At 46.0% G+C, this 23,670-nt stretch overlaps 1 protein-coding gene across 1 annotated transcript in view; it reads right to left on the bottom strand.

Annotated features, from left to right (window-relative positions):
• LOC120040733 (speckle-type POZ protein) overlaps window positions 1-23,670 on the bottom strand; it is a 100,582-nt gene that overhangs the window by 13,537 nt on the left and 63,375 nt on the right. The window contains exon 7 of the mRNA XM_038985783.1: window positions 3,624-3,801. Within this exon, the coding sequence (XP_038841711.1) occupies window positions 3,624-3,801 (178 nt within the window). The remainder of the gene's footprint in view (window positions 1-3,623; window positions 3,802-23,670) is intronic.

The following is a 23,670-nucleotide window of genomic DNA, read 5'->3' as shown; positions in this document are numbered from 1 at the left end:
AGCGTTGTTCCATAGCTGAGAGCTGTTTTGCTGTGAGCCTTGTTCCATAGCTGAGAGTTGTTTTGTTGTGAGCGTTGTTCCATAGCTGAGAGTTGTTTTGTTGTGAGCGTTGTTCCACAGCTGAGAGTTGTTTTGTTGTGAGCGTTGTTCCATAGCTGAGAGTTGTTTTGTTGTGAGCGTTGTTCCATAGCTGAGAGTTGTTTTGTTGTGAGCGTTGTTCCATAGCTGAGAGTTGTTTTGTTGTGAGCGTTGTTCCATAGCTGAGAGTTGTTTTGTTGTGAGCGTTGTTCCATAGCTGAGAGTTGTTTTGTTGTGAGTGTTGTTCCATAGCTGAGAGTTGTTTTGTTGTGAGTGTTGTTCCATAGCTGTGTGAGGGTATTATAGAGAGGCAGTGCCGAGCTCGTTCTGCAGTAGACAGAGAGAGAGAAGCACCACACTGTTTTAGATCACATGACCAATAAGAAGCCAATTTAAAGCGTTCCGCTCAGCCAGCACACACACTTCCACAGCCCTTTTTATCCTGCTCTGTCCGTCTCCACAGCGATTAACGGCCCGGAGAGTTGTCACAGGAACGGTGGTGGAGAGGGAGAACAATGAGGGGAGTGGGTGTCACCTAACCCAGGTAGTGGAGGAAGCGAGGGAGAAGGAGAAAAGGAGAGAGGGAGGTGCAGACAGCCAGATGAGGGGGTCGAGAGAGAGAGAAGACACCAATGCCACAGTAGCACACAATTAAAATGTCTCAAAATGACTGGATAATTGACAGCCATTCTCATTCTCCACAGGGAGAGTTCCTCAAAGTTTCAGTCAGATACTCAGTCATGGGGTTCTATTTGCAGCTGCCATTAACAGCATGCTCTTTGGCAATTTCAACTTCTAAAAGCCAGCACTCCACTATTTTCCAACCCTGGCGCAAGGGTTGGTAATTTACCTATCTTATATCAGCTCGCGTGCACTGCGGTGTGAGGAGTGGAAATATTTGGGGTGTCTTTAAATACGTGTGCCAATGTCCCAACTTCAAGCAGCGCTTGTGGTGATATTTAAGACTCACCAAAAGCTGGATTTTGTGGAAATGCAATTGGTTATAGCATTGATTTGGTCAGTGGAGGCTCACAGTAGCATAATCAGTAGCCTATAAGCAATGTTTTATAAAAAATAGCATGAGCATCAAAACAGTCAGACATTCACGTTTTTTCTTTACATTTTTATCCATGCAGCTACTGTGATAAGTTTGGACTCATTAGGCCTATGTGCGATGCCCATGGAATGAAAGGTGTCAGTGACTGTAGGAAGTCACTTTAGGAAAATTAAGTTATTGCAATAGACTGCTTGTGTTTTTCCTTTATCATTTTGACAAAAAAAATTCCATCTTCCACTTTTATCTGAACCTAAATGTCAAATTACGGAAATTTCGTTCGCTGTCCTTGGTGCTGAATCCGCACGTAGCCTGTTCATTTGTTTACATTTTACGTGGCAAAGTCACTAACCGGCCATATCAACAGCGATGGTAGACCTATCTTATTATAACGTTTGGGCAATGTCCATGGCTGTTAGCGCAATGTGTGTAGACAAATATTTCCATGTTGAAGCCAATATCAAAAAATACATTGGCTATGTTTGTTCTAACTAGGCCTATTGTATGGTTAGTGTGAACTATTTAATAAACTATATTCAATGGATAGGACAAACATCCATGCCTCCGGCCCAAGAGCCCTAAGTCTACGTGTGCACACATTGCCTTACGCTCATGGAACGAGAGATGTGATTTATGATATCATGCTTCTGACCCAATCCTGTTTAGAAATATTGTTGTTAGTAAAAAAAAAAAAAAAAAAAAAAAAAGCTTTGTTTTTTGCTTTAAAAACTAACTTATTTGAAAGATTCACCATCTATGGGTTTATGGCAGGGATGGGAAACTTTAATGGGGCTGGGGGGCCCCCAAAAATCAAAACTTATCATGACGGGTCACGGTTGCTTGAGGGTCTGCGAGGAGAACATTTCGTTGCCCCCCCCCGTTGACAGTAGAAAGCCAAGTTTTACAGTTAATTTTGTGCAATTCTACACATTTTGCCTTGGGGTGTAGAGAAAATGTTGCAGTTTTAAAGGTTCAATATGCAGAAATCACTCCGCCATATCATGGCTGCTAAAATTCTGATAGTTTGCCTGATTTCAGTTTGTGACAAAACAAGCAGTGTAGAGAAGCATTGGAACATCTAAACCACTGTGAAATATATTTTCAATAACAAAAATAATGTATTTTCAGCTGTTTAAAGCTGTTGTACAAAACCAAAAGTAAGAAACGCAAAAACAAACTTATGAACGGGTAGCATAGAAATAGTGTACATTAATAAGCGGTAGATCTGTTCAGACTTGCTTTCAATGAGAATGACAGATCTATAACTCACATTTCTATAACTGCTGATAAACACATTTAGAAATGGCACCTTGTGTATTCTACTATTCTAACTCACAACAGTAAGTTGAGACCCCAACTACTATTTCTGTAGCAGTGCAAATATGATCTGTAAGATGGTACCATTATGTTTATAAAACATGAAATTTACGAGTAGTATAACAGTGAGTGGACATTCACCCTCTCTCTTTATTTTGGATCTTTACCCAGCTCCTTTAAAAAGTATGGATGTTTGTAAAACCCAACATAGTCCACGTTTTCTCTGTATGATATGCCCATGTGGAGCAATTATGGTGCCCTCAACTCAAAATGTAAACATAGCTTATTTAAAACAAGTTGCTGTTTAGTATTTATTTTTTTATTGTAATTTCACCCCCTTTTTCAATCCAATTTCAATCTTGTCTCATTGCTGCAACTCCCCAACGGGCTCACGAGAGGCAAAGTTCGAGTCATGCGTCCTCCGAAACATGACCCGCCAAGCCGAGCTTCTTAACACCTGCTCGCTTAACCCGGAAGCCAGCTGCACCAATGTGTCGGAGGAAACACCATTCAACTGACGACCGAAGTCAGGCTGGAGGCGCCCGCCCCGAGCGCAATGAGCCAAGTAAAGCTACCCCGGCCAAAACCTCCCCTTAACCCAGACGACGCTGGGCCAATTGTGCGCCGCACTATGGGACTCCCGGTCATGGCCGGGGATCAAACCCCAGGCTGTAGTGACGCCGCAACACTGCGGTGCAGTGCCTTAGACCGCTGCGCCACTCGGTAGGCCCTGCTGTTCAGTTATTAGAATTATACACTTTCTTTTTAGGCCTTATTGATAGCCAAGTGAATTTAGTCTTGCTTATTGATTATGTTTGGCATGACCACACTGCAATTTACAGTAGGACTACAAAGCAACTACATATTTAGCCATGGAGCACGTTCTGATTGGTCAGTGTGGGGCCAAACCTTGACACACCCACAACGTGTTTTATAAGTCCAGACCTTTCGCTCCACCGCCAGCTACTGCGGCCATAATTCTGGTTGTGAAAATTGCAAAAATATTTCTAACGCTACCGCCAGCGCTAAGATTTAACATTGCGTTGGGTTTGTTACAATAGAGCCCATAGTCTGTGTTTCTGTCATTGATGTGTCAATATCTGTAAGAACTCGGTCAGGTGTTCTGTGTGGTCAGTATGCACGTGCGTGGCGTGCGAGACAAAAGTAGTCTTACCTGCCAGGATGGCTTTGTGTGCCTGGAACTCCTGTCCCGCCACACACAGGGAGCAGTCAGTGAAGCGGGAGTGTTCCCACAGCCCTCCCAGCTCATCGGCCAGCCTGCAGTCTGGCACCTTCACCATGTTCATAGTGTTCTGACCTGAGATGTTCACAGAGTCCTGCACCACACTCACCTACAGGGAGGGAGAGATAGACGGAGAGACAGGAGACGAGAGAGAAAATGAGAAAGAGAGAGAAAAAGAAATGTAGAAAAGAAAGAAAAAAAGAAAGACGGAGAAAGGGAAGATCAGTCAGTCAGTCTACTCACACTGTATACATGACAGCAACCAACAGACAGACATCAGTGGTATTAGACCGTCTATCACCTTACACCTTCTAATGGACAAATCAGACAACACACACATCAAATCATATACAGGAAGATCAGCCACTAATAGACGATCTCTGCCACACCAATCAATACATCAACCGTTAAATAAAGCTGCCATGCAAACACACACCTCCAAGAATTAACGGTGTGCTCTGCTCATTTACCACATCCACTCAAACAAGACACTAGACAGGGACTTGACTCAGTCTATTAATCATTAGGGTGTGTGTGTATATATTCTCCATGCTGGCTTAGCCACCTGTTCAAGACAACATTGAACATACTAATTTATCTCACTACAGGACAGCGTGCGCCCCACACACAGTCTTGTACAACTAACCTTGTTGGGACACCAAATGTAGTACCATTTAAGATCCAATTTTCCCTCCTAACCCTAAACCCCGTAGAAATAGCATTTGACCTTGTGGGGACTAACAAAATGTCCCCAGTTTATGTTCGTTTACTGTTCTTGTGGGGACTTCTGGTCCCCACAAGTATAGTTAAACACGTCCACACACACACTCCTATTAGGTTATCAGCAACCTTTAAAACCACAGAAGTAAAGAACCAAACATCGCCCAATAATTTCCAAGAAGAATCCAAACATTTTGAAGAAGCATTCCTAAGCCTGAAACGATTCCCGGAAAAATATGTTTCATTGCCACTAAAACTGTTCCTAGAAAAAGCTGTGTAACGGCCACAAACTCCCAAATGCATCCCAGTAAGGTGACCTTGCTACTGGTCTGTTCAGACAGGGAGGGATGGAGGCTGCCCCCCATGAAAACACCCTCCCTGTCCCCCTCTCTGTCTGTTCAGACAGGGAGGGATGGAGGCTGCCCCCCATGAAAACACCCTCCCTGTCCCCCTCTCTGTCTGTTCAGACAGGGAGGGATGGAGGCTGCCCCCCATGAAAACACCCTCCCTGTCCCCCTCTCTGTCTGTTCAGACAGGGAGGGATGGAGGCTGCCCCCCATGAAAACACCCTCCCTGTCCCCCTCTCTGTCTGTTCAGACAGGGAGGGATGGAGGCTGCCCCCCATGAAAACACCCTCCCTGTCCCCCTCTCTGTCTGTTCAGACAGGGAGGGATGGAGGCTGTCCCCCATGAAAATACCCTCCCTGTCCCCCTCTCTGTCTGTTCCTCTCTCCGTTCCTCTGTCCGCCCATCTGGATCAGGCAGAGACGAAAGGGGAGAAAAACACACAATGAAAAAGTGTGTGGCAAGCAGGAAATTGAATGTCAAGGACCCTTGTTTGCTCCTGATGGAGGTGTAAGTGTTAGCCTGGAGGGGAGAGAAAGACAGGGCGGTAGGGTTAGACATGGAGAATAAAAGACGGGGAGAAAAAAGGCAGGACAGGGTGACAGAGAAATAATAGGAGGGTATAGGATCCCAAGGAGGAAATAGACTCATAAACACAAGCTCATTTCCTGTGATGACATTACAGGGACACAGTACAAAGAAATGGTGATGTTGAGAGGAGAGCATTGTGACCACGAGTATTGTGTATCAATGTGTGTGTGGCACAGTCTGGTACCCACAGCTGGCTCCATAAATCACACTCCAGGGGGACTTTAGTATGAATGATGTACATCCATCTCCACACACACAAGTTACTCATAAGACACTGATTAGCAACTCATACAAGGACTGGGAGAGACGGACATGTGTGGAGGAGAGATGAAGATTGAGATGAGAACATTTTTGCAAATCAAGTTCATTAAGTTATGGAACACTTTCTTTTCCCTCCACTGTGTCTTATGTTCAAGATGACTTTTCTCTGATCAATCCAGAGCAGACTGGGTCACACACACACGTACGCACACCTTTCCTCAGCTCTGCCTTAATAGGTGTGTGATCTTTTAAACTTGTCGTCTGAACCCCCGAGCGCAGAACTCATCAGCAGCTTTTTATAATGCATGACTGGCCCTTCCTCCGCTCTCTCTCCAGCCGCTCTCCAGTCAACCAGAGTAAACAGCGCTGCTCAAGACACACAAACTATATTGATTGCAAACACACTGTCTTTATAAACATACTTTCCTCAGAGGTATCAGCAATCCCCAAAATAAGGCCACACACATCTAAAAGCCCACACTCACACATGCAGAGATTAAACCAAATTACTTAAATCTAGGTGCTTAACTGGGGCAAAGCATACCAGTCAACCCTGCTGGCAACCCATTAAAGCTTCATAGTGGATGAGCCAAATTATTCCCCTACTTTATTAGATGGTGTCCGTGGAGACACCATTCACACCAGGGTACTGGACTAGATCTACAGTTTGTATTTCAGCAGACCAGCCTGCACCTGCAGGATCACACAGAGACGGGGGCAGAGGCATATTTCATGCATGATTTGAAGTCAAGCTGGTGAACGACGCACACGAGAGAGAGCGGACCGGAGCCACAGCAGCCAGTTTCCCATTGTTTCGGAGCCATGTGTTACTGTTGTCTCGCCAGCCTTGTTCTTCCACAGAGACAAACAACTGCCTGGGTGGCAGAGAGAAGTGCAGACAGACCGACGCAGACACACGGATGCAGGAAAACAGGCAGGCCAGCCATTCAGGTTCCTTGAAACTAGTTGTGTTTTCTCTGCTGGAAGATCAGAGACACTAAACTGATAGCTTTGAGACGGAGAACCGATTTAACAGCGCCTGAAGGAAAAGACCTGGAGGAGCACGGGAGAAAGGCCGTTACTTGGTGCTTCATTTTTTATAAGAAGAACTAAAGGGGCTTTTTGATTGGGTTTAAAGATCTGTTGATGTTGTTGCATCAAGGTGTAATTTGTTCAACCTGAATGAGGTGGCCTAGAAACTAGGGTTTCTAAATACCCTCGTACGATAATACTGTTTTAAGCAAATTTGAATATTTGTACATTTTATATAAATACATGCAGTCAACTTGTGCACTAGGTAATAGACAAAGCAGACTACATTCATTATTTTGAATGTTACATTATTTTTCATTATGAAGCTTACCAGTACTTGTTTTCCAAAACAGCTGTCACGTGTTTGTTTATAAAGTTTATAAAGAAGCACAATGAGCAAAACGGGAGCTTCTTGAGGCCAGTCACTCCTTGCAGCGCAACTGGAGAAAGGTGATCAAGTTACACTTGTATGATATTCACTACTAATGTTTGCCAGCTATATATCTTATAACTATTGAGTTAATTATCTAAGATGGGACAAATTCTCTCCAGCTAGGTTTTGCTAAATGGCTAACGTTAGCTTGAAAGATCAAGCTTCTTGTAACAGAAGAGATAATCCCCTCCTGGATTAAGATCCCTGCTGACTAATATTTGTTGTGTGTTTTGAGATACTTGCAAACTTGTATGAGCTGGGTTGATGGTCTTCGCGCTCGTTAGCATTTACTTAACCGCTAAGGGGATTCCTTTGTACCTGTTATTATTTTGTTAGCATTCTGGTATGCTAACAAAATGCTCCCCTTGTGTGCACTACTGGTAAGACCGCCTATCCCGGGAAGGCACAAGCACGGTATGAAGGTATGCAAATCTGGATACCGCCTAACCCAACTAGGAACAGATACGTGAGGTCAACGTTGATGTGCTGCGGACACAGCGAAATGGTTAAAACCCAGTAGAGTTTATTTGTACCTTTATTTAACTAGACAGGTCAGTTAAGAACAAATTCTTACTTTCAATGACGGCATAGGAACACTGGGTTAACTGCCTTGTTCAGGGGCAGAACCACAGATTTTTACCTTGTCAGCTCGGGGATTCGATCTTGCAACCTTTCGGTTACTGATCCAACGCTCTAACCACTAGGCTGCCTGCCGCCCCATGAGGATCAGATGAGGATCAACATGAAACAAAGGCGCTTTTCTCCTCTCTCACCTTCTCTCCATCTATCACTATTCATCTGTCCATCTCAGTTACTGGGTCTCTAACCCTCTTTCTTTCTCTCAAGTGTCATCTTGCTTTATTTCCCTCACTTATTCTCTCTGTTGCCAAATCCTTTCTACGCCATTTTGCCCTCGCTCTCTCCCTACTCCAAACTAGGCTTAGGCGGTATATCGTATAGCAGTGTATTTGGAAAAAGCCACGGGATGGTTCTTCCAATATTCAAAAATATTTATTCAAACTTTTTCAATAAATGTTCATATTTGTAGCTACTTTAAGTTGTTACCTGCAGTCCACTTGTGCAATACGTTAAGAGATAAAGCAGATTGCTTTCTTCATTTCACCTGTCACATTTTAAACGATGAAGCTTATCGTAGTCCCCCAGAACACTTGAGCCAGTCACGTGTTTGTTTATAAACAGCACACCGGGAGAAAGCCATGTGGTGAATCCATAGCATTCTATCAGTGAGTCTATGTTGTGCAGCGCACATGAGGTGATGAACTTACACGTATGTGCAATTCACTACTCAATGTTCTCCATCAGATATCTTAGTATGGCTTTCTGACAGAAGTCAAAGATCTCTGGATTAGTTATTTTTTCCCCTGTGCTTCCTACTAGTGTTTTCCCCCCTCCATTCTCCTCCCATCTGGTCCATGTACACATGCTGCTCTTCCTTCAGAAAAGCAAGCATCACAACTTTGTTCATTTGCACAATTTATCTTGTTCACTTTCGCTTGTCAATGTCCATATAGATCGAAAATGATATCCGGTAGCTAGTAGCTATGCTTGTATAACTTTATGAGCTGGGTTTGCCAGTCTTTGCAATTAGTTTGTCCGTTAGCATTTACCTATGTGATTTCACTATTATAGTAGTTTGTGCTAATTTTGTTAGCATTCTGGTAATACAGGCCCAATGGGCTTTTCTTGCGTTTTTAGCACCCCCCTTGTGTGCTATGCCGGTTATACTGTAAATCCTGGTATATGAGAAGGGCGATATGACAATATGAAAATCTGGATACCACCCAAGCCTACTCCAAACCCTGTTACGTCTTCTCTCAAACTATTTCCACCCTCTTACACCCATCTTCCATCCTTCCCATTCTTTCTCTGTCTATCCTCCCTAACCAAGTCTCTCACTTTGTGTCTCAGTCTCACTGAGCTCTGTTTTGGGGAGGTGTGTGAGGCGAGAGAGGATGGTGTGTAGGGAGGTAGATAGGGTTGAAGAGAGCAGCTGGAGCATCTGCAGCAGTCTCCTCTGACAGCAGCTTGGCATATGGCAGGGCCCTGTGAAGGATGGGCGCTGTCACCCGGCAAAGTGCTTACCCACAGACAGCCAGGAGAAAGAAGGAGGGACCGAGAGAGAGCGAGAGAGAAAGAGCAGGAGTAAGAGGAGGAAACAGCTGAACATCAGCACCCACCTCATTTATTCACACACTCCCTGGGAGGAGACGGTGGAGATAAAAAGAGGAGAGAAAGATAGAAAGAAAGCTCTGTGGATACAAAGAGGCTGTAGGGTGGTTAGGATGAGACTAGAAGCACTATTGTATCATCACTGTTAAGAGTTATGCTGGGGTAGAATGAGAAAACCCTTCAGTGGTTCATTCACTCCCTGAGGTGACAGAGTGGGTGAAAAAGATGGAGGCTACCTGAAACAAGCCAATCATGCCCACCAGCCGATGCTCTCTGACAATACCTCCGTCTGCCTAAAGATGGACCACTGACTGACCAATTTAGGATGACTGAGTATCCGAAAGACACTTCTGTTGAACTTTCTGAAGAGAGCTAGCCACACTTAACAGTAAGCAAAACCCCTTAGGCAGAGATACAGTACGTTTTATGAGGAAGTTCTCCAACTAACGTATGTAAGGGGTGGAAAACTACGGTCCTTGAGAACTACTGGTGTGCAGGTTTCGCTTCAGCCCAGCTGGTTTTGGAACAAAATCCTGCATACAGTTAGTTCTCCAGGACCGGAGCTAGAGATCCATACAGTACACTGCTTTAAAACTAGATCCATAGTGTATTTAAACTGTGACCTTGGTGAGTGAGGTTAGTATGAGCCCTGTCAGAGATGAGGAGAGAGAGAGAGAGACGAGCCATTTACCAGGGTGTCTCATTAGAGAAGTGAGGAAAGTAGACACTTCTCCCCCACATACCAACCCATTAATCTGTCTGCCTGCACATTTCTCCTAAACTTCTATCCATCCAATTCTGCCCATCATCTCCCCTTTTTCCTGTCATCCACATGTCCTTTTCTCTCTCACTCTCTCTCCTCCTCCTCCCCCTCCCACCTCCTGTGCTCTCTCCTTTCCTTCACTCCTCCTCTCAGAGCACCTTGTGACAGCCAGCACAGAACCTTTAATGGGAACCATCTTCTCATTAAATACCTGCAGGTGTCTGGAGCTTTGGCAGAGACAGAGGGAAGAAGATTATAGAGAGAGCGAGATCACGGGCGCGAGATCACGGGCGCGAGAGCACGGGCGCGAGCATGAGAGTGAGATCGCGATAACAAGAGAGCGAGATCACAAGCGCAAGATAACGAGAGCGAGATAAGAGAGCGAGAGATAACGTGAGGGAAGAGAAAAAAGATGGCTAGAAAGGATGGCCGGGTTTGTTCTGGCACTCCCCTACATGACACCCAGCTAGTTCGCTGGTGTGGTGTTTAAATAACTGCCTAAGGAGCAGACAGAAAGAGGGCTTTCAGCTGGCACCAATTCACACTGGTACATGTCTCCTCTCCACCACACACCCTGTTCTACATCTCTGCCTGAGGGGAGAAGATGAGGGGCCAGGGGAGTGAGAGAGGATAGGAGAGGGAAGGGGGCCACAGGACAGGATAAGAGATGGAGAACAAATAACAGGAGAGAGGAAAGAGATGTGTGCTGGGCTCTGGGGCTATTCCACCCTCTCAGAGGCAGGACGGGACCTTATGGCCATGAACGAGAGAAAAATAACAAGAGAGCGCGAGAGAGAGAGATAACGCGAGCGAGAGAGAGAGAGAGATAACGCGAGCGAGAGAGAGAGAGAGATAACGCGAGCGAGAGAGAGAGAGAGATAACGCGAGCGAGAGAGAGAGAGAGATAACGCGCGAGAGAGAGAGAGAATGCGCGAGAGAGAGAGATAACGCGCGAGAGAGATAACGCGCGAGAGAGATAACGCGCGAGAGAGATAACGCGCGAGAGAGAGATAACGCGCGAGAGAGAGAGATAACGCGAGAGAGAGAGATAACGCGAGAGAGAGAGAGACAACCAGAGAGAGACAACCAGAGAGAGACAACCAGAGAGAGACAACCAGAGCGAGAGAATGAACGAGAGAATGAACGAGAGAATGAACGAGAGAATGAACGAGAGAATGAACGAGAGAATGAACGAGAGATAACGAGACAGAGACAGAGAGAGAGAGAGAGACAATCATCTCCTCTTGTTCCGGTCATCCACATTTCCTTTACTCTCGCTCTCTCTCCTCCTCCGCCCCCCTCCCCTCCTGCCACCTCCTGTTCTCTCTCCTCCTCTGAAGGGACCGCTCCTTTCCTTTACGCCTCCTCTCAGACCACCTCTAATGACAGCCAGCACAGAACCTTTAATGGAAACTATCCTTTCATTAAATACCTGCGAGGAGAGATGTAGAGGAGAGGGAGAGATATAAAAGAGGGGAGGCATAGAGCAAAGGAAGGGAGAGGAGGGAGCAGTGAGGAGGAAACAAGAGAAGGGAGAGGAGCAAAGACAGGAGAGAGGGAAGAGATGAGGGGTGGCATTGGAAAAAGAGCCAAGAGAAGATAGAAGAGCACTGGACTCTGGGGCGTTCCCTCTCTCTCAGAAGCAGGACAGGACCATGTGGCCAAGAGTGCAAGAGAGAGAGGGAAGGAAGGAATGAGAGATAAAAGGTTTAAGTTTTAATGTCAAATGCACTAGTACAGTGAAATTCCTTTCTTGCACACTCCAAACCCAAATATGCATTACGTAATCAATATCAATGAAGCACTAAAAATAACATAAGGTTGAACAAAAACACAACAAATAAAAGAACACAAGAAAGTAAGACGCTATGCACAGGGTCAGTTTGAGTGCAGGGATGCTGGAGTGAGCGGTACATACTGTGCATTTAAAGTATTCAGACCCCTTGACTTTTTCCACATTGTTACATTACAGCCTTATTCTAACCCATAAAGACAAAGCAAAAATAAGTTCATAAATAAATATCACATTTACTTAAGTATTCAGATCCTTTACTCAGTACTTGGTTTTAGCACCTTTGACAGCGATTACAGCCTCGAGTCTTATTGGGTATGAGCCTACAAGCTCGGCACACCTGTATTTGGAGCGTTCCTCCCTTTCTTCTCTGCAGATCATCTCAAGCTCTACCAGGTTGGATGTAGAGCGACGTTGCACAGCTATTTTCAGGTCTCTCCAGAGACGTTAGTTGGGGTTCAAGTCCAGGCTCTTGCTGGACCACTCAAAGACATACAGAGACTTGTCCCGAAGCCACTCCTGTGTAGTCTTGGCTGTGTGCTTAAGGTCATTGTCCTGTTGGAAGGTGAACCTTTTCCCCAGTCTGAGGTCCTGAGTGCTCTGGAGCAGGTTTTTTTTAATCAAGGATCTCTCTGTACTTTGCTCCGTTCATCTTTCCCTCAATCCTGACTAGTCTCCCAGTCCCTGCTGCTGAAAACATCCCCACAGCATGATGCTGCCACCACCATGGTTTACCTTAGGGATGGTGCCAGGTTTCCTCCAGACATAACGCTTGGCATTCAGGCCAAAGAGTTCAATCTTAATTTCATCAGAGAAGATAATCTTGTTTCTCATAGTCTGAGAGTCTTTAGGTGACTTTTGGCAAACTCCAAGCGGCCTGTCATGTGCATTTTATTGAGGAGTGCGTTCCGTCAAGCCCCTCTACCATAAAGGCCTGATTGGTGGAGTGATGCAGAGATGGGTGAACCTTCCAGAAGGACAACCATCTCCACAGAGGATCTCTGGAGCTCTGTCAATTTCACCATTGGGTTCTTGGTCACCTCCCTGACCAAGGCCCTTCTCCCGATTGCTCAGTTTAGCCGGGCGGCCAGTTCCAGGAAGAGCCTTGGTGGATCGAAACTTCTTCCATTTAAGAAAGATGGAGGCCTCTGTGCTCTTGGGGACCTTCAATGCTGCAGAAATGTTGTGGTACCCTTTCCCAGATCAGTGCCTTGATACAATCCTGTCTCGGAGCTTTACAGACAATTCCTTTGACCGCATGACTTGGATTTTGCTCTGACATGCACTGTCAACTGTGGGACCTTATATAGACAGGTGTGTGCCTTTCCAAATCATGTCCAATCATTTGAATTTACCACGGTTGGACTCCAATCAAGTTGTAGAAACATCAAGGATGATCAATGTTAAAGAGGATTCACCTGAGCTCAAATTCGAGTCTCATAGCAAAGGGTCTGAACACTTATGTAAATAAGGTATTTGTTTTTTATAAATTTGCTAAACATTAAGAACCAGTTTCGCTTTGTCATTATGGGGTAATGTGTGTAGATTGAGGAGGCAAAAAAACAATGTAATACATTTTAGAATAAGGCTGTAACGTAACAAAATGTGGAAAAAGTCAAGGGGCCTGAATACTTCCCGAATGCACTGTATGTACAGTTGAAGTCGGAAGTTAACATACACTTAGGTTGGAGTCATTAAAACATTAACTCGACAAATTTCTTGTTAAACTATAGTTTTGGCAAGTCAGTTAGGACATCTACTTTGTGCATGACAGAAGTAATTTTTCCAACAATTGTTTACAGACAGATTATTTCACTGTATCACAATTCCAGTGGTTCAGAAGTTTACATACACTAAGTTGACTGTGTCTTTAAACAGCTTGGAAAATTCCAGAAAATGATGTCATGGATTTAGAAGCTTCTGTTGGGCTAATTGACATCATTTGAGTCAATTGGAGGTGTACCTGTGGATGTATTTCAAGGCCTACCTTCAAACTCAGTGCCTCTGACATCGTGGGAAAATCAAAAGAAATCAGCCAAGACCTCAGAAAAAAAATTGTTGACCTCCACAAGTCTGGTTCATCCTTGGGAACAATTTCCAAACGCCTGAAGGTACCACATTCATTTGTACAAACAATAGTACGCAAGTATAAACACCATGGGACCACGCAGCCATCATACCGCTTAGGAAGGAGATGTGCTCTGTCTCCTAGAGATGAACGTACTTTGGTGCGAAAAGTGCAAATCAATCCCAGAACAGCAAAGGACCTTGTGAAGATGCTGGAGGAAACAGGTACAAAAGTATCTATATCTACAGTAAAACGAGTCCTATATCGACATAACCTGAAAGGCAGCTCAGCAAGGAAGTAGCCTTGGAACTGCACTTGGGGACAAAGATCATACTTTTGGAGAAATGTCTTTCTGGTCTGATGAAACAAAAATAGAACCGTTTGGCCATAATGACCATCGTTATATTTGGAGAAAAAAAGGAGTCTTGCAAGCCGAAGAACACCATCCCAACCGTGAAGCACGGGGGAGGCAGCATCATGTTGTGGGGGTGCTTTGCTGCAGGAGGGACTGGTGCACTTCACAAAATAGATGGCTTCATGAGGAGGAAAATGATGTGGATATATTGAAGACATCAGTCAGGAAGTTAAAGCTTGGTCGCAAATGGGTCTTCCAAATGGACAATGACCCCAAGCATACTGCCAAAGTTGTGGCAAAATGGCCTAAGGACAACAAAGTCAAGGTATTGGAGTGGCCATCACAAAGCCATGACCTCAATCCTATAGAAAATATGTGGGCAGAACTGAAAAAGCATGTGTGAGCAAGGAGGCCTACAAACCTGACTCAGTTACACCAGCTCTGTCAGGAGGAATGGGCCAGAATTCACCCAACTTATTGTGGGAAGCTTGTGGAAGGCTACCCGAAACGTTTGACCCAAGTTAAACAATTTAAAGGCAATACTACCAAATACTAATTGAGTGTATGTAAACTTCTGACCCACTGGGAATGTGATGAAAGAAATAAAAGCTGAAATAAATCACTCCACTATTATTCTGACATTTCACATTCTTAAAATAAAGCGGTGATCCTAACTGACCTAAGACAGGGAATTTTTTACTCTGATTAAATGTCAGGACTTGTGAAAAACTGAATTTAAATGTATTTGGCTAAGATGTATGTAAACTTCCAACTTCAACTGTATAGGGGTAAGGTGACTAGGCATCAGGATATGCACATAGTATACCCAACATTAGAAACCTCTTCCTAATTATTGAGTAGCACCCCCGCCCCTTTCACCCTCAGAACAGCCTGAATTCATCGGGGCATGGACTTTACAAGGTGTTGAAAGCGTTCCACAGGGATTCTGGCCAATGTAGACCCAAATGCTTGCCACAGTTGTGTCAAGTTGGCTGAATGTCCTTTGGGTGGTGGACCATTCTTGATATACACAGGAAACAGTTGAGTGTGAAAAACCCAGCAGCGTTGCAGTTCTTGACACAAACCGGTGCGCCTGGCACCTACTTCCATACCCTGTTCAAAGGCACTTAAAAATGATGTCTTGCCCATTCACCCTTGCATGGCACACACACACACTCACTCCATGTCTTAATTGTCTCAAGGCTTAAAAATCCTTCTTTAACCTGTCATCTCCTCTTCATCTACGCTGATTGAAGTGGATTTAAGAAGTGATATCAATAATGGATCATAGCTTTCACCTGGATTCCTTCATGTTTTGTATACTCAGTGTATGATCATTTACACTGCTGCTACTCTGTTTATGATTGTATGTGAGTGTGTGTGCATGTCTGTAGAGTCAGTATAAATGTGTGTGCATGTTATGTGTGTGTTGGAGTGTCAGTGTGCGTGAGTGTGTAGAGTCCTGTGAGCGTGCCATAGAGAACTAAATACAAGAGCCAACTCAGATATTCCCTAGAACCTATTTAGAAGCGTTATGGCTTGGGGATAGATGCTGTTCAGGAACCTGTTGGTGTCAGACTTGATGCACCGGTACCACTTGCTGTGCGGAAGCAGAGAGAGCAGTCTATGGCTTGGGGGGCTGGAGTCATTAATGATTTTTCCGGTCTTCCTTTCACACCGCCTGATATAGAAGTCCTGGATGGCAGGGAACTCGACCCCAGTGATGTACTGGCCTGTCCGCACCATCCTCTAGCACCATGCGATCGAGGGCGGTGTTGTTGCCATACCAAGCAGTGATGCAGCAAGTCAAGATGCTCTCAAAAGCGCAGCTGTAGACCTTTTTGAGGAATTGAGGGCCCATTGCCAAACCTTTTCAACTTCCTGAGGGGGAAGAAGCGCCGCCGCGCCTTCTTCATGACGGTGCACGTGGACCATTTTAAGTTCTTTGAGATTTGGACACACCTGTGGGGGCCCCATGAGGGTCAGTTTGGTGGACGTGATGTTGCCTACCCTTCATCACCTGGGGTCGGCCCGTCAGGAAGTCCAGGATCCAGCTACAGAGTGAGATGTTCAGTGCCAGGGTCCTAAGCTTGGAGGGGACGATGGTGTTGAACGCTGAGCTGTAGTCAATGAACAGCATTCACACACACACACACAGAGAGGAGAGAGGAGAGAGAGGAGAGAGGAGAGAGGAGAGAGGAGAGAGAGAGACCGAGAAAGAGATAAAAATGAAAGAAAAAAAAAGAGAAGGAAAGAGAATGAGAGAACGATAGGAGAGAACGAGGAGACCGGTAGTAAAGACTGCAGATGGTAGTAAAGACTGCATCCCAGGGGGAACAAGAACCAGGAATATTGAAGTACTTTACACTCTTACCTGCACACGGGAAGACCTTGTGGTAGCACCCTCATCATTTATTCCAGGGTCACTAACTCACTACAGTAACCCACACTAGGGCTGGGTGATATGGCCAAAATAAATGGCCATTAATATGGAGTTAATCCCCCCTTTGCCGCTATAACAGCCTCCACTCTTCTGGGAACACTTTCCACTAGATGTTGGAACATTGCTGCGGGGATTTGCTTCCGTTCAGCCACAAGAGCATTAGTGAGATCGGGCACTGATGTTGGGCGATTAGGCCTGGCTCGCAGTCGGCGTTCCAATTCATCCCAAAGGTGTTCATTGAGGTTGAGGTCTGGTTGTAAGAAACTCAAACTCATAGTGTATTTATAGAACGCTTGTGGATTTAAATGAAGAAGCTAAGTGGAAACATCGTTGTCATCAACATCGTTGCATGTGCTGCATTGATCATGCAGACTGAACACAAGTGTCTTGTGGTCAAGCAACAACAAATGAGCTCCTTGAGTGAGACGTTGCAGGGCTAGGTCTGTGAGGAAATGGATGTTCCACATGGCATATTACAAACCAAACATTCAAATACCGTTATAGAAGTTAAAGTAAAAACCTAAACCGGTCCGTACATCAATGCTGGTATATAGTAATATACAGTGTACCGCCCAGCCAAATCCACATGGGTTTCCTCATTAATGGAGCTGGTGTAATTACCAGAGATTTACACAAGAGAGGGGCAGCCACCCAGGACTATAACCAACCAGCAGCCTAACACCACTGGGGAGGGATGTGTTGGAAGTATTCTCTATGCCAAGCCTCTCTCACATACACATGTGCATACACACACAGTACACGCAGTCACACACACACACACACACACACACACATTACACGCAGTCACCTCACCCCCCACAGCTCTGTAGTAGCTGCTATGCCCCTCCTACTCCTCTGTCAATAGGCCCAGTATGGAAGCACTTTAAACAGACTTGCACATCGCTCCTCTCTCTCTCGTAACAAACAGGGGGAAACTTCAAGACATGGTTTCCAGCACCATACCAACAGGGTTAATTAGGTTTGCTTTAAACAGCCACCACCATACTTTTTAAACATTTATGGGCGCAGGCATGACAACGAGAACATTAACATCTCCAGAAAGTTGACCTCTACTCTGTTCAGGAGTACAGGGGGGTCGACACAGAGAGAGAGAGAGACAGCAAGAGATGGAGAGATGGTTGACCTCTACTCTGTTCCCCTGATCCAAAAGGGGGGGGGGGGGGGGGGGGGGGGGGGGACACCGAGAGAGACAGCAAGAGATGGAGAGATGGTTGACCTCTACTCTGTTCCCCTGATCCAAAAGGGGGGGCGGGGCGGGGCGACACAGAGAGAGAGAGACACAGCAAGTGATGGAGAGATGGTTGACCTCTACTCTGTTTCCCTGATCCAACAGGGGGGGGGGGGGGGGGGGGGCGGGCGACACAGAGAGAGAGAGAGACAGCAAGAGATGGAGAGATGGTTGACCTCTACTCTCTAAACGCGCTAGCTGTGTGCGTCCTCTAAACGGGTTAGCTGTGTGCGTCCGAAAACGGGTTAGCTGTGTGCGTCCGAAAACGGGTTAGCTGTGTGCGTCCTCTAAACGGGTTAGCTGTGTGCGTCCGAAAACGGGTTAGCTGTGTGCGTCCTCTAAACGGGTTAGCTGTGTGCGTCCTCTAAACGGGTTAGCTGTGTGCGTCCTCTAAACGGGTTAGCTGTGTGCGTTCTCTAAACGGGTTAGCTGTGTGCGTTCTCTAAACGCGCTAGCTGTGTGCGTTCTATAAACGCGCTAGCTGTGTGCGTTCTATAAACGCGCTAGCTGTGTGCGTTCTATAAACGCGCTAGCTGTGTGCGTCCTCAACGCGCTAGCTGTGTGCGTCCTCAACGCGCTAGCTGTGTGCGTCCTCAACGCGCTAGCTGTGTGCGTCCTCAACGCGCTAGCTGTGTGCGTCCTCAACGCGCTAGCTGTGTGCGTCCTCAACGCGCTAGCTGTGTGCGTCCTCAACGCGCTAGCTGTGTGCGTCCTCAACGCGCTAGCTGTGTGCGTCCTCAACGCGCTAGCTGTGTGCGTCCTCAACGCGCTAGCTGTGTGCGTCCTCAACGCGCTAGCTGTGTGCGTCCTCAACGCGCTAGCTGTGTGCGTCCTCAACGCGCTAGCTGTGTGCGTCCTCAACGCGCTAGCTGTGTGCGTCCTCAACGCGCTAGCTGTGTGCGTCCTCTAAACGCGCTAGCTGTGTGCGTCCTCTAAACGCGCTAGCTGTGTGCGTCCTCTAAACGCGCTAGCTGTGTGCGTCCACTAAACGCGCTAGCTGTGTGCGTCCTCTAAACGCGCTAGCTGTGTGCGTCCTCTAAACGCGCTAGCTGTGTGCGTCCTCTAAACGCGCTAGCTGTGTGCGTCCTCTAAACGCGCTAGCTGTGTGCGTCCTCTAAACGCGCTAGCTGTGTGCGTCCTCTAAACGCGCTAGCTGTGTGCGTCCTCTAAACGCGCTAGCTGTGTGCGTCCTCTAAACGCGCTAGCTGTGTGCGTCCTCTAAACGCGCTAGCTGTGTGCGTCCTCTAAACGCGCTAGCTGTGTGCGTCCTCTAAACGCGCTAGCTGTGTGCGTCCTCTAAACGCGCTAGCTGTGTGCGTCCTCTAAACGCGCTAGCTGTGTGCGTCCTCTAAACGCGCTAGCTGTGTGCGTCCTCTAAACGCGCTAGCTGTGTGCGTCCTCTAAACGCGCTAGCTGTGTGCGTCCTCTAAACGCGCTAGCTGTGTGCGTCCTCTAAACGCGCTAGCTGTGTGCGTCCTCTAAACGCGCTAGCTGTGTGCGTCCTCTAAACGCGCTAGCTGTGTGCGTCCTCTAAACGCGCTAGCTGTGTGCGTCCTCTAAACGCGCTAGCTGTGTGCGTCCTCTAAACGCGCTAGCTGTGTGCGTCCTCTAAACGCGCTAGCTGTGTGCGTCCTCTAAACGCGCTAGCTGTGTGCGTCCTCTAAACGCGCTAGCTGTGTGCGTCCTCTAAACGCGCTAGCTGTGTGCGTCCTCTAAACGCGCTAGCTGTGTGCGTCCTCTAAACGCGCTAGCTGTGTGCGTCCTCTAAACGCGCTAGCTGTGTGCGTCCTCTAAACGCGCTAGCTGTGTGCGTCCTCTAAACGCGCTAGCTGTGTGCGTCCTCTAAACGCGCTAGCTGTGTGCGTCCTCTAAACGCGCTAGCTGTGTGCGTCCTCTAAACGCGCTAGCTGTGTGCGTCCTCTAAACGCGCTAGCTGTGTGCGTCCTCTAAACGCGCTAGCTGTGTGCGTCCTCTAAACGGGTTAGCTGTGTGCGTCCTCTAAACGGGTTAGCTGTGTGCGTCCTCTAAACGGGTTAGCTGTGTGCGTCCTCTAAACGGGTTAGCTGTGTGCGTCCTCTAAACGGGTTAGCTGTGTGCGTCCTCTAAACGGGTTAGCTGTGTGCGTCCTCTAAACGGGTTAGCTGTGTGCGTCCTCTAAACGGGTTAGCTGTGTGCGTCCTCTAAACGGGTTAGCTGTGTGCGTCCTCTAAACGGGTTAGCTGTGTGCGTCCTCTAAACGGGTTAGCTGTGTGCGTCCTCTAAACGGGTTAGCTGTGTGCGTCCTCTAAACGGGTTAGCTGTGTGCGTCCTCTAAACGGGTTAGCTGTGTGCGTCCTCTAAACGGGTTAGCTGTGTGCGTCCTCTAAACGGGTTAGCTGTGTGCGTCCTCTAAACGGGTTAGCTGTGTGCGTCCTCTAAACGGGTTAGCTGTGTGCGTCCTCTAAACGGGTTAGCTGTGTGCGTCCTCTAAACGGGTTAGCTGTGTGCGTCCTCTAAACGGGTTAGCTGTGTGCGTCCTCTAAACGGGTTAGCTGTGTGCGTCCTCTAAACGGGTTAGCTGTGTGCGTCCTCTAAACGGGTTAGCTGTGTGCGTCCTCTAAACGGGTTAGCTGTGTGCGTCCTCTAAACGGGTTAGCTGTGTGCGTCCTCTAAACGCGCTAGCTGTGTGCGTCCTCTAAACGCGCTAGCTGTGTGCGTCCTCTAAACGCGCTAGCTGTGTGCGTCCTCTAAACGCGCTAGCTGTGTGCGTCCTCTAAACGCGCTAGCTGTGTGCGTCCTCTAAACGCGCTAGCTGTGTGCGTCCTCTAAACGCGCTAGCTGTGTGCGTCCTCTAAACGCGCTAGCTGTGTGCGTCCTCTAAACGCGCTAGCTGTGTGCGTCCTCTAAACGCGCTAGCTGTGTGCGTCCTATAAACGCGCTAGCTGTGTGCGTCCTATAAACGCGCTAGCTGTGTGCGTCCTATAAACGCGCTAGCTGTGTGCGTCCTATAAACGCGCTAGCTGTGTGCGTCCTATAAACGCGCTAGCTGTGTGCGTCCTATAAACGCGCTAGCTGTGTGCGTCCTATAAACGCGCTAGCTGTGTGCGTCCTATAAACGCGCTAGCTGTGTGCGTCCTATAAACGCGCTAGCTGTGTGCGTCCTATAAACGCGCTAGCTGTGTGCGTCCTATAAACGCGCTAGCTGTGTGCGTCCTATAAACGGGTTAGCTGTGTGCGTCCTATAAACGCGCTAGCTGTGTGCGTCCTATAAACGCGCTAGCTGTGTGCGTCCTATAAACGGGTTAGCTGTGTGCGTCCTATAAACGGGTTAGCTGTGTGCCACTTCAAAGCGGCATGAGGCCATGTGTTATGGTTTTGGATGGCCAGATTGCTAGCAACAACGACAAGAAACTACGATGTGGTGAATCGTAAGTGTCTCGTTTCAGCTCATTTGATCTTGTTCTTGATACCATGCCTTGTTTTGAAGTGTTTTGACTGATTTCACATCTATGCTAACATGGCAAAACATGTGCTATCTAGCTAGTCAACCAACAACCGCAACAATGTATTTGAGAGACAAGTTCTCATTGTGCAACTATTTAGGTTTTCAATAAACATTGGGGACAAAATATTGTTAACATGTTATTAACAATATAAGCCAACCCCGTCTGTTTTGCCCCATAGTTGCGCACAAGTCGATGCTAAACAACCAACCCATCTATAGAGATACATCTAACTGCCAACATTCTAGGGCATTGGGCCCCACGAACCAGAACATCTCAAACGTGCCTTAGCATAGAATCTACAAGTGTCTGGAACTCGATTGGAGGGACGCAACACCATTCTTCCACGAGAAATGCCATCATGGCACCACTCCAGAATCTCCTATAAAGTGTTCAATTGGGTTGAGATCTGGTGACTGACACACACCCTTTAACCCCCTATGCTCCTTTGAGACCCTCTTTCAAAGTCACTGACATCTATTATACTAGCCAGGGTAGACAAAATAATGGACAACTGGGCTTTTTTTATACATGACCCTAAGCATGATGGGATGTTAATAACCTTTTCTCAATAGGGGGTGCTGTTTTCACTTTGTAAAAATTTCGGTCCCAAATTAAACTGCCTCGTACTCAATTCTTGCTCGTACAATATGCATATTATTATTACTATTGGATAGAAAACACTCTAGTTTCTAAAACCGTTTGAATTATATCTGTGAGTAAAACAGAACTGGAGTTAGAGCAATTTTCCTATGAGGATGTGAGAATGCTGAATTCTGCTGGCTGTTCTGAGATCCGTTTATAAATCTGCCTGTCTTCTATTGGTTGAGATGCACTGCATACGCCTTCCCCTGGATGTCAGCGAATAGTGAGAATTGAAATGGTGTTTCTAGGCAGATCTGAGAGCTTATAAATGGGCTGGCAACGTGGGGTCCGTCCTTTGTCCTCTTTGCTCTGACGCAGAAAGGACCTCTGGCTGTCGTGATAGAAAGCTCCCTTTATAGCCCTTAGATATATCCGGCTGTTTTTATTCGATATAGGTGTTAAAGACATCATAATGTTGTTATATTAAACCGAGTTATATCAGTTTATATCATTATATTGCGATTTTCGGATATTTATTTATGCTGCGTTTTAGGGAGTTGGGCACGTCTTTGCCACATGGCTAATGTTTACTGCTAATTCCAACGTTGAAGGCGACAATCTACAACCGAGCAACGATTCTTTTGGACAAAGGACACCTTGCCCAAGATTCTGATGGGAGCTCATCAAAAAGTAAGAACTATATATGATGTTAATTCGTTGTTCTGTTGAAAAATGTTACACTCATATTCCGCCATGAATCTCAGTGCGGTCTCGCTTTAACGCACGCTGTATGTCGTAGTAACGTTAATTTTAAAAATCTAACACAGCGATTGCATTAAGAACTAATGTATCTTTCATTTGCTGTCCAACCTGTATTTTTTAGTCAAGTTTATGATTAGTTACTGATTAGAATAGGTGCCTCTCCCAAGATTTCTCCCGACATATTGTTGGCAGCTTGGCTACTATTGTCATTGTATAACCACGATTTGTGCCGCTAAATATGCACATTTTCGAACAAACTCTATATGTATTGTGTAATATGATGTTATAGGACTGTCATCTGAAGAAGTTTGAGAAGGTTAGTGAAAAAATTAATATCTTTTGCTGGTTTATACGTTATCGCTATTGTTGGCTTGAATCAATGCTGTTGTGTGGTTGGCTATTGTAGTAAGCTAATATAATGCTATATTGTGTTTTCGCTGTAAAACACTTAAAAAATCTGAAATATTGGCTGGATTCACAAGATCTTTGTCTTTCATTTGCTGTACGCTGTGTATTTTTCATAAATGTTTTATGATGAGTATTTAGGTAATTCACGTTGGTCTCTGTAGTTATTCTAGTTGTTTTGGTGAGAGTTGTGATGGTGGCTGCAATGGTAAACTATGATTTATACCTGAAATATGCACATTTTTCTAACAAAACATATGCTATACAATAAATATGTTATCAGACTGTCATCTGATGAAGTTGTTTCTTGGTTAGTGGCTATTTATATCTTTATTTGGTCGAAATTGTGATAGCTACCTATGCAGGAAAAAAATGGTGGAGTAAAAAAAGTTGTGTCTTTTGCTAACGTGGTTAGCTAATAGATTTACATATTGTGTCTTCCCTGTAAAACATTTTAAAAATCAGAAATGATGGCTGGATTCACAAAATGTGTATCTTTCATC

The sequence above is a fragment of the Salvelinus namaycush genome, chromosome 3 (genome assembly GCF_016432855.1).
Source record: "Salvelinus namaycush isolate Seneca chromosome 3, SaNama_1.0, whole genome shotgun sequence".
NCBI lineage: Eukaryota > Metazoa > Chordata > Actinopteri > Salmoniformes > Salmonidae > Salvelinus > Salvelinus namaycush.
Note: the sequence above shows the minus strand (reverse complement) of the source record. Positions and strands in the feature narration are given on the sequence as shown.